The sequence below is a fragment of the Barbus barbus genome (genome assembly GCF_936440315.1).
Source record: "Barbus barbus genome assembly, chromosome: 41".
Lineage (NCBI taxonomy): Eukaryota > Metazoa > Chordata > Actinopteri > Cypriniformes > Cyprinidae > Barbus > Barbus barbus.
Window position 1 is genome coordinate 13714657 of NC_136719.1, and position 12503 is coordinate 13727159.

General features: G+C 40.6%; 1 protein-coding gene across 2 annotated transcripts in view; it reads left to right on the forward strand.

The window, feature by feature from the left end:
* Positions 1 to 12503, forward strand: part of LOC306860789 (sterile alpha motif domain-containing protein 11-like) — a 61758-nt gene that overhangs the window by 26754 nt on the left and 22501 nt on the right. For both annotated transcript variants that reach the window (XM_079402710.1, XM_079402709.1), the window contains exons 5-6: positions 7811 to 7903; positions 11556 to 11711. In XM_079402710.1, the coding sequence (XP_079258836.1) occupies positions 7811 to 7903; positions 11556 to 11711 (249 nt within the window). The remainder of the gene's footprint in view (positions 1 to 7810; positions 7904 to 11555; positions 11712 to 12503) is intronic.

The window sequence follows — 12503 nt, forward strand, 5'->3', positions numbered from 1 at the left end:
TATTTATTTTAACTTTTTTTCCAAGTCTGCAAATGACTATTACTATTACTAATTGCTTAAAGTTAAACAGCTTTAGATTTCACTTTTTTATTTTTATTTAGAAATTTTATAATTAACAATAAAAAAATAATAATTTGAGCTTTTTAGGTTGTAGTAAATACTGCACAGTAAAGCTATACTATAGAGGATCTTATGGGTTTCTGGTAAAATGGTAAATGTGAATATATGAGTCTAAATCGGCCTAGCATAACAAAATCTTAAGATACTGTCCCAGTCTTCTGTTATCTCTCTGATCATATGGCTCCAAATGTGGATCTAATCACCTTTACCAGGCTCTAGGTTTATACTAGACTGGAGATCTAAGCGTTGGTTTAAAAACAAGACCAGTACAATTTGCCATTACCTGAATGGAAGATGCTTAATTAATCATAATCTTAATTGGAGAAGACACAAAGGAATAAGAGCAGAAGCCACCTGCAGCATGGCTGATGACCAAAATCTGTCAGTTTGAGCGTTTAAAAGAGGTTTAACGGGTGCTGTAAGCAGCTAGACTCATGTCTGTAAACAAGTTCAATCCGATCACGCAGCACGTCTAATTCTGTCTGCCAGTGAAATTAGAGAGTCTCCGTCCCTGGGCCAGATTAGGGGTCGAATGGATAGAACAGGCCCATTTGGAAGTGTGTTTTCGCATGATCAGAAAGATGCACATTTATTCAATTTCGCATTTGGCCACATGACGCTGCAAGACACAGCATGTTGGATGTAGCAGTACGTTAAAGGTTGACCTTATATAAGCTTGAATCAAAGCAGGCGCAAGTGTTCATTTTTCCATGTTCAGCTGCGAGACTCAAACAGCTTTTTTTGTTCCGTCACACAGTCTCTTTTGCTTCCTTTCAAGTCTGACTTCTTCTGTGGGTATGTGGTTGAGCAAGAGAGAGAGAAGAAAAAGGTTGGAAAAGTGCAGAACAAATGAATGAGCAGAGCGTCGTATGGTATCAAGGGAGGGTGGACTGCACTGTGGAGTTGCGAGACAGGCGGAGGAAGAGGAGCCGACTGCCGCGCTGGGGTTGCTTTGCACTGGAGAGGCCCGTTAATTAAATCTGAGGAACAGACATGAGAGCTGACCCAGGCGTCAGCTGCAGCCAGTCAGCGACGGAGGAGAGGCGGCTCCCCCCCCTCTCCGTCCGTCCGGCCTGCTGGCCCCAGAGAGGGATGGGGGGAGGGCAGGGCGCCGGCAGCTCGTCTGGCTCTCTGTGTAGACTCCTAAACGTGGCTTTGCGGTCAGACCAGAGACTCTTAATAGGCGTATAAGGTGTTTTTGCTTTTTTTCTCTCCCTCCCTGCCGCTCTCATGGTTTCCTAAAGGCAGACAGGAGCATCTGCGTGAGGCTGCTGTATATCTGGACCAGCGAATAGGCGTAGATTCCCTGAATTTGTATGTTATAATCTAAATCTTCTCTCTCAAGACACAGTATTTACGTGTATATACCGCAATTGAAGTGTCCTGTCAGTGATGTTTGCCCCCCCCCCACACACACACAAATCTACTTGTCCTGTGCATGACCATCATTATATCTATGGGTGGGCCATAGCCTAATGCACTATAAATCGTTTTGGATAAAACAGACATGATCTTTCATCATTCTAATATGCAGATTTGGTGCTCAAGAAACATTTCTTATTAATGATAAAAACAGTTATAGCTGCTCAATATTTTTGTGGAATCAGTGTTGTTTCAAAAGTTTATTAAATTCAAATTCAAATGAATTCATATGAATTAATTAATTTAAAAATTTGGTGTAAACAATATATTTTTTTAGAGATATTTATATTTTTTACTATTTATATTAAGAAATTATTACTTTTAGGCAGCAAACACATATTAAATTGATCGAAAATGACAATAAAGATACTTATAATGTTACAAAGATTTCTGTTTTAAATAAATGCTGTTTTTATTTCAAATGTTCTATTCATCAAAGAATCCTGAAAAAATATATATCACTGTTTCCACAAAAATATTAAGCAGCACAGCTGTTTTCAGCACTGATTCGACATTCAGCCATTGCAAAAATGAATTATATATTAAAATAGAAAACAGTTACTATAAATTATAATAATATTATAATATCTCACAGATGTGATGGATGCAAGCCAAAAAAGATAAGACTATTCATAACAAATGAATAAGTCTGACATCAGTTCAAAAAACAGCTTCACATTATGTAATGTTTGAGTTAAAAATAGTACATTCAAAACAGGAAAAATCGTTTTATAAAACTTTAAGCTCCAGCTCTATGAATTCAACATCAGCTGCAGAAAATCACATGTTGCTCAAAAAAGTAAAACAAATTTCTGGAGTCTAATGCCCAAAACCTCGTCTTAACTATTTTATATATATATATTCTATTTCATTACTCTTATACTGTATGTATATAAAGTTAAGCAATCTGGCATAGTAAAATCCATCCTAATGTATGTACCATGATATAAACACTACAGTATAGCAAAATCACCACAACCAAAATTATACATGTTTTTTCCACTTTTTCTGTTTCTGTTGATTCTCTCACGAACGCCTGCCTTTCTTGCATCTTCCTGCATTTTCCTCAACCACTTTTCCAAAACCTGAGTTTTTTTTTTTTTTGCCTTCTGTTGTGTTCTCGTTCTTTTTCCCATGATTTTTATCTTTCTCTTTTTTTCTCTGCTCGTTTCCCTCCCTCTCTCTTTCTGTCTGTCTCTCCCCTAAGGCTCTCAGTGGGGGAGCGGCAGTAGAGGGGGGCGGTGCTGAATCCTCTGGGCTGGCGGAAGCGCCGTGCTGCCCCCCCCCATAGCCAATCAATGCCATCCTTTCAGTTCTGGCCGAGCCCCGCAAACAGGGGGATCAATAAGTTATTAGCACCATTCTGTCAGCTGTAATGTGGAGATTGATTGGAGGTTGGAGCTCCGCCACGACGCCCGCCACTTCCCCTGCCTGATAAAGATGACAGATTAAGGGGATAAGAAAAGGGAATTAAGGAGTGTGTCCTGTCCAACTTGTCAGTAGCCAGCGAGACGGAAGGAGCAAAGGGAGGAGGAGGAGAAAACCAAGAGCCTCCTTCTCTGCTCATTTAGTCGTTTAGCTATTTCTCCATCCATCTAGCCTTTTCTTTTCTCCCCCCACCTTTATTAAAGTTCTGCTCTTGTTTTGGCCTGGCTCTGTGCCTCACAGGCTGGAGTTTAAAGGAATTAGCGGCAGCGCTGGCAACAGAAGCCGTTCCGTGAGTTGGGTAGCATAGCTGAGGCACGAGGCAGCTCCGAGCCTCCCTGTTTGGTGTTAAATGTGAGCATCACAGCTTTAAGAAGCAACATTTAATTGGTATTAAAGGCTTTCTGCCTTAAAATCTCTGACCCTGAGGCAGACAGGCGCTGCTGAAACCCTGCCTCTCCCTTGAGCGCACTGAGAGACAGAGAGAGTGCAGTATTCTCGCTGTTGCTGTGGATTTTTGAAGCTCTTTGAAGCTGTTTTTTGCATTTATTTTTTGAATGAGCGTTAAGTTTCAGGGTAGAGAAGTATATAAAGTGTGTATAGCATATTTTTACAAAAATTAAGTTTGTAGAAAAGACTAAGGTTTAATTTGGAAAATAGCAAAGCATATTACTATTTCTGCCTTTTGAGTTGTATGCTAATATGCTATTCCAAATGCAGCCAAAGGCTATGTGTGAAAAAGCATACTAACATACTTTTGCCAAAATGTGCAATATACAATGCAAAATATGTTGAGACATACTGTATTGTGGGATGTTAGTACCCTCAACTTGACCTTCCATTTCCAGTGAAATCAATGTGAAATTTTATGGCTTTTTTGACTCATTATTTCATTTGGACTGTCAAATGTTTTGGTATATACTCCACACTATGCATTATCTTTTGCACTATACACTAAGTATGCTAGTGTAAAGTATATATTATGCGCTAAGTATGCTAGTGTTAAGTATATTCTCTGCACCAAGTATGCTAGTATGAAGTAAATATTTAAAACTGTGAACTAAGTATGCTAGCATTCTATTACAAACATACCTGAAGAGTTAAATCTAAACTTAGATCTAAAAGATTTAAGCTTTAAATTATGCAAACAGAGAACAATAAATGGATAGGAGCATGAGAGAAGCGAGTGAATAGTTAACATGGAGATTTATAAGGAGAAAAGAAACTGCGAGTGAGTCAGTGTCGCTTCCCGCCTCCAGCTCCTCCATGCAGAATAACGGCTTCCTCCTCACAGTTCCGAACTCTCTCTTCTTTTGTTGAGTGCATTACTTCAGCTAGAGACCAAAGTGCTAAGAGCAGACAGAGAGTGCGGTCCGGAGCCAGGTTTCCTCTCCGCCTGCGCCGACGCCACAGGCACGCTGCCCTGCTCCCAAACTTTTTCCCTCTAAATTCCGAAAGCATTTCATACAGCAAATCACTCTGTCCTGTGCTGTCAAATCACATCATGAGAATTTAAAGGTTGTTTAATCACTTGGGAGGGGGGTTGATTCGGGGGACGGAGCGCTGTGTGAGTTTGAGCTGAAGGTCTGAGTGACAGTTCAGGACCGTTGATTTCAAAGAGATGGAGATGGAGGTTGAGATGGAGAGGAACTGGACTCAGCCCAGGGCTTTGGGAGTGTTGGCAGGCAGGAGGTTGCCTGATAAGACGCGATGGAGCTTGGAGAACAGGCTGGGCTGGAGATAGCAGCGCTAGGGTGGCTGAGCCCTGTGGGAAAGACACTGCTGAGAGATTAGGGTCAAACGGAGATGTACAGAGAGGAAGAGAGAGCGGCTCAACATAGCAGCTACAGAAACCAGAGGGTGCTGTGGTATGTAGAAGTGTTTCCCAACCCTTTTCATCTTAGATACCTTCATGCTCCTTTTAAATAGACGGTTCACCCAATAATGAACATTTTGTTGTCATTTACTCATCTTTTCTCCTGTTGCACATAAAAGAAGATATTTTGAACAATGTGTGTAACCAAACAGTTGACTAAAGTTGCATTTCATACTGTGGAAGTCAATGGGGACCATACTGTTCTTCTTTTATGTTCAACAGAAGAAAGACAGTCATACACGATTGGAACAACTTGAGGGTGAGTAAATGATGGAAGAGTTTAAATTTTTGGGTGAACTAACCCTTTAACTCCTATTATTAAACTAAAACTATCTATCTATCTTTTGCATATCCCTTGCAGGCCTTTGAGCTCTTGGCTCATGCATAGGCTACAGGAGCAGCTGATTGCTATAATTTTACACTTAGACAGTGATCGTATCATTTCCACGTGAAGATAGAGAGTGGAAAATAATTGAATACGCCAAGGGAGATTCTTCACCTCAAAGGCCGGCGAAAGGAGAAAAAGTGGAGCGAGAGACAGACGGAGGGAGTGTTGTTGTTGTCTTTGGGCAGAGGTTAGGAGAGGAGATGGGGGCCCATTAGAGAGGCCCCTTTTTCTCTTTGGAGTGGGATAGACAGCCTTCCCCCCTGATGAGAATACATCAAACAGCGTCATTAGTAAAGCTCGCTCCCCACAAAGAATCCCAGACTGAGCTCTGCCACTCCAAAAGCTCTTTCAAGCGCAGGCTTGCTTTCCTTTCTCTCTCTGTCTCTTTCCAGCACTCTTATCAGAGAGAAGGACGAGCAGGGGTGTGATAGAGTAGTTTGTACTTTTGTGTCGGACATATACAGAGGTGCAGGCTCTCTCAGATTTGTGCCATGCAAGAATCTCCCCCTTCACTCTTCTTTGATGTTTAGAGCTTTATTCATGGCTTACACATAAGGATCATCTGTAGTAATGGCTTCCTTTAAAGACCATGTGAAATCAAAATGAGAGTTTTGCAACTTTCTGTTTTATATGTAGAATATAGTAGATTATATATAACACCATACTTTATGTTTACTGCAAAATATTCATATATATACACAAATATTTAAGTAGTTTAAGAGTGTAGAGAGATTGACTCTTATGGCATTCGCAGTGCTTAATGGGAGTTTGGCACAATTAGCTTGTTTTATTATTATTACTATTATTTAGTCATTTAGCAGACACTTTTATCCAAAGCGACTTACAAATGAGGACAACAGAAGCAATCAATTGTAGTATTAAACATCTAAAAACAGATCCAAAACTAAAAGCTAAAACTTTATAAATACTACCTATACACATTTAAAAAAAAAAAAAAAAAAAAAAAAGACAAATACATACAACAAAATTTAAAAACTTAACATTTAAAATGAAAAAACAAGAAGCTAAAAACAATTCAAAATATTAAAGAACAAAAGGTATAAGAGTATAATAATGATTCTAACATAACACTAAGCCAAACACCAGTTTTGATTCTCAGATTGGTGGATATTTCTTGTAGAATCATGGGTAATGTAGTTTTCACCTGGAATTCCATTGTTTATATGATTATTTTAAAATTAAGTTGAAATAATGCAGACTGACAGCTTTAACTGGAAAGTATCATCGATCAACAACCTCATAGCTCAAAATACCTGCCTTTAAAAGTTTATAAATCATGGTGAAAATGAATGAGATTTTTACTTCTTCTAACTGCTGCATTCTATACCACCTGCAACCTACTGGAAAGTATTAAATCACAGTATTGGCTATTTGAAAACAAATAGAATGATACGTCCCTTTTTTGCACCCAAATTTCTTTCAATAGGAAAGATGTCAACATAAGAAAGATCTCTGCGCTTATTGAGCGATGTTATGAGGTTTTAAAATAATGCACCCACAGGGCACCATAAATGTTTTAAAAATAACTTTTTATGATATCCATAGAGTCATAGACAATAAAACACAATAAATACAATAAAAGTTCAAATGAAAGCAACATGTATAATCTGTTTCCTCTCAGTTTATTGCGCAGTCCATTTAGATAAAGAGTCAGACAGCAACAAAAGACAAAAGGAAGAGCATAACTCTGTGGCTTTTACTTTTTTACTTCATGTGGCGTATGAGGGCAGAGAGAGAGAGGGAGAGGAGAGTGCAATGACAAACGGTCTCTTCCTTCCTGCATGCATGCACCACCATGCTCTCAGCAGCACCCCTCCCAGCGTGATTAGCAGGATATTGATTTGAGATGTGTTTGGGGGGGAGGAGGGTGCTGTAATCGTACACTAGACACCAGCAGCTCACTAGAGCGCTGCATTAGGCTAGTGCAGACAGCCTCCACTTTTCTAGAGAGAGAAACAGAAAGAGAGAGAGAGAGAGATAAAGAGAAAAGGGGGAGGTAGAGAAAGAGTGAAAGAAAGGAAGGAAGAGATTAGCAAAAGGTGTGAGCTCTATATTCACTGAAAACAGAGAGTGAGAGTGAGTGAAAAAAGCAAAAAGGCGTAATAGCACGACAACAGGAGTTTGATTGAAGACATAGGCAAGACCACTTACTTTTTTCCCCATTTTGTTTTCTCGCTCGTCTTGTCATTTCTGGAGAATTTACTCTGTATTAGGCCAGTGTGAAGACCAGGAGAGAGAGCTAGATAGTCAAGACAAGAAACGACGGTAGAGTGAGGGTGAGTGCAAAAGAGAGGGAGCGTGTTTGTTCGAGATAGGAGAAAGAGAGAGAGAGCAGGCAAAAGAATCTCTCGTTTCTGCACATGGCTGAGTAAGAACCATATCTGTCATTCACGCTGGCGCAGGGCCCTCTCATCTCTTCGTATCTTTAGTTGCTTTCACAGCTCCATCATGTATGCAGGTATAGAGCCAGGCGGCATGTTGCATGTCAAGGGGTTTAGGGGCCGTCTGACCGCATCTGAACCCCTCTAACCTATTGCTCTCTCTTTTTTCCCCCACAGATGACATTCTAGGCAAGAGGAGAGCCTACTCCCCCAACAGCAGCAGCGAGTGCCCATCTGACAGCAAGAAGTCCCGCAGCGTGTCACCTAAAGGTAGGGGCCCCTCTCGTGCATGTGTGTGCATGTGCCTATGTGTGCTGGAGACGATAATGCGCTTCAATCAGAGCTGTTTAACCTTAGCGTGTAAGATGGAGTAGGTGGGAATAGATGAAGCGAGATTGAGCAAGAGCGGAGGGAAGGGGTGGACAGATAGTAAGAGGAGGGAGGAGAGAACAATGCTCAGTGGAAGACAGACATCTCCTCCCCCCTCCCGCTAACCTTTTCGCACACTCTGAGTTTCACAAGTATAGCATCGCTATTCGCTAATTCATATACACATGCATACAGACGGTTCGGTTCTTAAAATAGTGAGATATTCATTCAGTCTTCAATAGCAGAATCGATATGGATTCTTTCTTTTTTTTATTTCCTGCCTTTCTCACTAACACACCTCCACGCTCGTGTACCGACATTCAGTTTTTGGTGTTTAGAGGTTGTTGTAGGAAAATCAATAAAGTGAGAGTGCTGCTGAAGCTGCATTGGCTGTTATGCATGTGCTTTGGACACACAGTCATTGACCAAACACTCTCACCTTTACCTAGAGCTGCTAAAAGAGCATCCTGTGGTCAAAAGGTCAAAGCAGTGGTGATCTAGATCTGTTAGAGGTGACAAGTTTACCATTTTGCCTGGCGTGAATTCTGTATGAACTCTCTGGTCTGATTACTGACAGTGCTTGTTGTGACTAAAAGTTAGGGAATCGATCTGACTTAAGGTTATTTTGAAGTTGTATTGTTGAAAATTGAGTTACTAATTATTCCAGTCAATAAGACTCTCAAATGTGACATGATGGAACATACCCATAGCATATCCCACATCCATACTGACAACCCACATGGTTCAACTAGGTATAAAAAAGACACAAATGCTGGAAGTCCAGTATAGAATTATTCTAATGTATTGGCCTATTGGGGAGAAAAGTAGCAATTGAGGGAGGGACACAGTAAGGACGAAATGGTACTTGATTTCCTCCTTCTGCTCGGAAACAAAATTGTTTTATTTTTCCTTTCAGGAAGACATGTTTGAGTCTAAAAGTTTAAATTGGGTTCAGAATCACTATCTTCATGCTCATATTTAAAGCGAATATTTAGCTAATATGCAAATTGGTGAAGCTCCTGGGTATTGTCAACCAGCTGTGCTAATGAGGTGAAACAGCGCAACAGGCAGGCAGCAGAAACATCAGGCAGACTCAGTGACACCGAGTCAAATATAATCAAGCATCTAGCAGGAAGAGTTGAGCAGGCAGTGATCTGGATCTGTTTCTTAGACCAGTAAGGTGACGAGTCCTCATATGAGGTGCAAACTCTCATAGCAATATTGTTGTTTTTGTTTGAGGTTATTTTGTTAAAAATTATTGTTGAGATTCATATTTCACTCTATGTTTTTAGCAAGACATTTACGTACACTATATTGCAAAAATATTGGGACACCCCCTTCTAATGAACAGGTTTGACTACTTTAGTAATTTCCATGAGTACAAATCTTAATGTTTAAGCATATAATGAAATTATAGGGAATTGTGTGCTTCTAATTTAAAGCAACAGTTTTGACAGTACCCTTTTCTATTCTAACATGACAATGCCTCTGTGTATAAGGCTATGTTGAAGAAATGATTGATTCAGTCAGTGTGGAAGAACTTGACTGGTCTGACTGATCCCAGCTGAACCCCTCTGGTGTGACTTTAAATGCAGACCTTGAGCTAAAAACGCATCACCAAACACCAGTGCAATTCCAAAACTGTGGCAACAAAGATGGAAACATAATTCATGTATGTAAAAATTGTATTTCCATCTCTGTTGCAACAGTTTTGAAAGTGTCTAAAATGACTGTACCCATATATACAAGTCAATGGTGTTTGGTGATGAGTTTTTGGCTCAAGTTCTGAATTGAAAGTCACACCGGTGTTCAGCTGGGATAAGGACTTTGCTTTCTGCAGACCAGTCAAGTTCTTCCACACTGGTCCTGTCCAAACTGTTGCTATAAAATTAAAACAATTCCCTAGAATATAATTTTATGCTTAAACATTAAGATTTGTACTCATGGAAAGTAGTCAAACCTTTTCATTAGAAGGGGGTGTTCCAATACTTTTGGCAATATAGTGTGTGTCTGTCATGCTGGTCATTAATACTACTTAATAATACATTAATATGAAGATTGTCAAAATTCCCAAGGACATTAAATTACCAAACACGAAATCACAGAAATTTGGGCCACTGTGAGATTGAGATTGAGATTTCACTGTGGGTGGAGTTACTCATTCTGAAATACAAAAAAGTAATGTTGATCAATATTTAATTAAATATTACTATTTTTGTATCAATCCAATATTCTAATAATAGAATTTCACATAACTGCATCTAGTATGTGACATCTGTATATATGTGTCGCAACACATCCACACCCAATAATCAGTCGTCTGAGATCTCTCGTGTTTGGACAGCGTTTTATTTTGAGGCATTATCTGCTCACTCGTCACATGTAGCCAATCAGTACGACTGCTGCAGTGAGAATGATAAATGGGTGTTATGTGTGTTTTAGTCCTGTGAATTACAGTTGGCTTGTGTCGGTCACCCGCTGTGGATTAGCATGGCTTTGGAATGCCGCTGAGCTAATGTCTTGTGTCTGCGTGTCTGGGATCCATCACCACACCTAAACAACACAGCAATGTGTGTGCCTTTGTGTGTAGTTTGAGAGCGAAGCAGCTGTTGTTGTCTGAGGTCCTACCTCCCAAACATACACACAGCCACAGAAATACACACACACAGCTGGAGGGTAGTAGTGATCTCAGTGCAGCAGGTATTATCTTTAATGACCAAAGCAGCCTGAAAAGCTGCAAAGGCTGGACTCTGTTCACCGACAGACCGTAATACAAGCAGCTTTACACCTCAGATCCGAACCGTCATGTCTCCTGGAGCAGGTTTGTGTGTCATTCAAAACTGAATTGAGAATGCCGTGAAATTTCCTAAAATTGAAATGAGATAGCAAACAGGAAGTACAGTTGTAATTCAAATTAGTGTGTAAGGAAGTTTAATTCACATGGAATTTAATTCAAAATAGATACAAAAGAGTAATGAAAAATGAACTCTCTATTCATCAGAAATCCAGAAAAAAAAAATCTATCTATCTATCTATCTATCTATCTATCTATCTATCTATCTATCTATCTATCTATCTATCTATCTATCTATCTATCTATCTATCTATCTATCTATCTATCTATCTATCTATCTATCTATCTCTCTCTCTTCTTCTCCCTCTCACACACACACACACACACATATAGAGCAAAAGTGTTCATACTCACAATGCACTCACACACACACCTGAAGCCTCTCGGGTGGATTATCTGGCACTTGGCAGAATACACTCCCCCATCCCCTGTGCTGGGCCGCACTGCTTCTGTTCGCCTGCCCGGGGCCAAGCTCCGGTTTCAATGAGGAGGGTAAAATATTCCCCCTTCCACCTCTCTTCCTCCTCCCCATCTCTCCCGCAAGAATCTCTCCCCATGCGCTGGCTTGAGTTACTGCCGCTCAGCGTACCAAGGAGAACCGCACATAGGCTTCTCCTTCACTCAAACACTCAAACATCTCACATAAGATCACACAGTTTGGGACCAGCTGATTGAATTTTGCTGCTTCTCGTCCCACAGAGAACTCTCACACACCTGCGCTGGAGCCGGGCAGTCACATGACCCCCGAGGAGCACTACAGGCGCATGATGTCAGCGCTGAACGAGCATGGCTCTTTTGAGGAGCAGCAGCAGCGCCTGTACCAGCTGGCGAACAACATGGGCGTCCCAAGCCACGGTGAGTGTGCGTCACCTGTGTGTGTATGTGTGTGTGTGTGAGCTTGTTTCTGTATCCACTCTAATTACCCATGTAGTCTTATTCCTGGATACCACACAAACAGCTAGAGCTCGACTGCGGAGATTACTGACAATTCTATTTGCGGTCTCAGCCCACCCAACGGTAGGATGTCAGAGTGGGTGATCTGTGACTACTGCCACACACAGTAGTAAATAACACTGCCATTGGGCCCTGAGGTCGACTGGATCGATTTGGCCCTTTGATTGGCTGCAAGCCAACCCTCTAAATTACTAACACCATGAAAAGGGGTCCTTTGCTCTTTTTTTCTTGTGCTTTTCAAATTTACGATCACTGATGAGATACCAGGGTTAACGGATGCGGATTTGTAAGATTTGTAAAACGAAATTTAGTGAGCATCATTTTGTTTTATTTGTTTGGATACATCTTAACTGCGCTCTAGAGCCTTGTTGGCATTTTTCTCTCAGAAACCGTTAATTGCATCCAACTTTTATGGCCTTTTTTTTCGGGAGCATAAATTTAATCAATCTCACATTCTTGCTAAATCTGAGAGCGTACGACTTTAAATTTTATTTGATCAGTAATGATTCTTAATTACTGCTTGCAAATCCAAAGGGGGGAAATGCTATAAAGGGTTTAATTGCCCCTCTCGTACATCTGTAAGAAATTAGTGCCACTGTATGTGCCGTTCGCGTCTGGGAATTTATGACAGTGGTGCTGCGCTCTCCTGTCACCTCCGCCTAATAGTTTCTCTATTTTTCTACCGTTGCACCG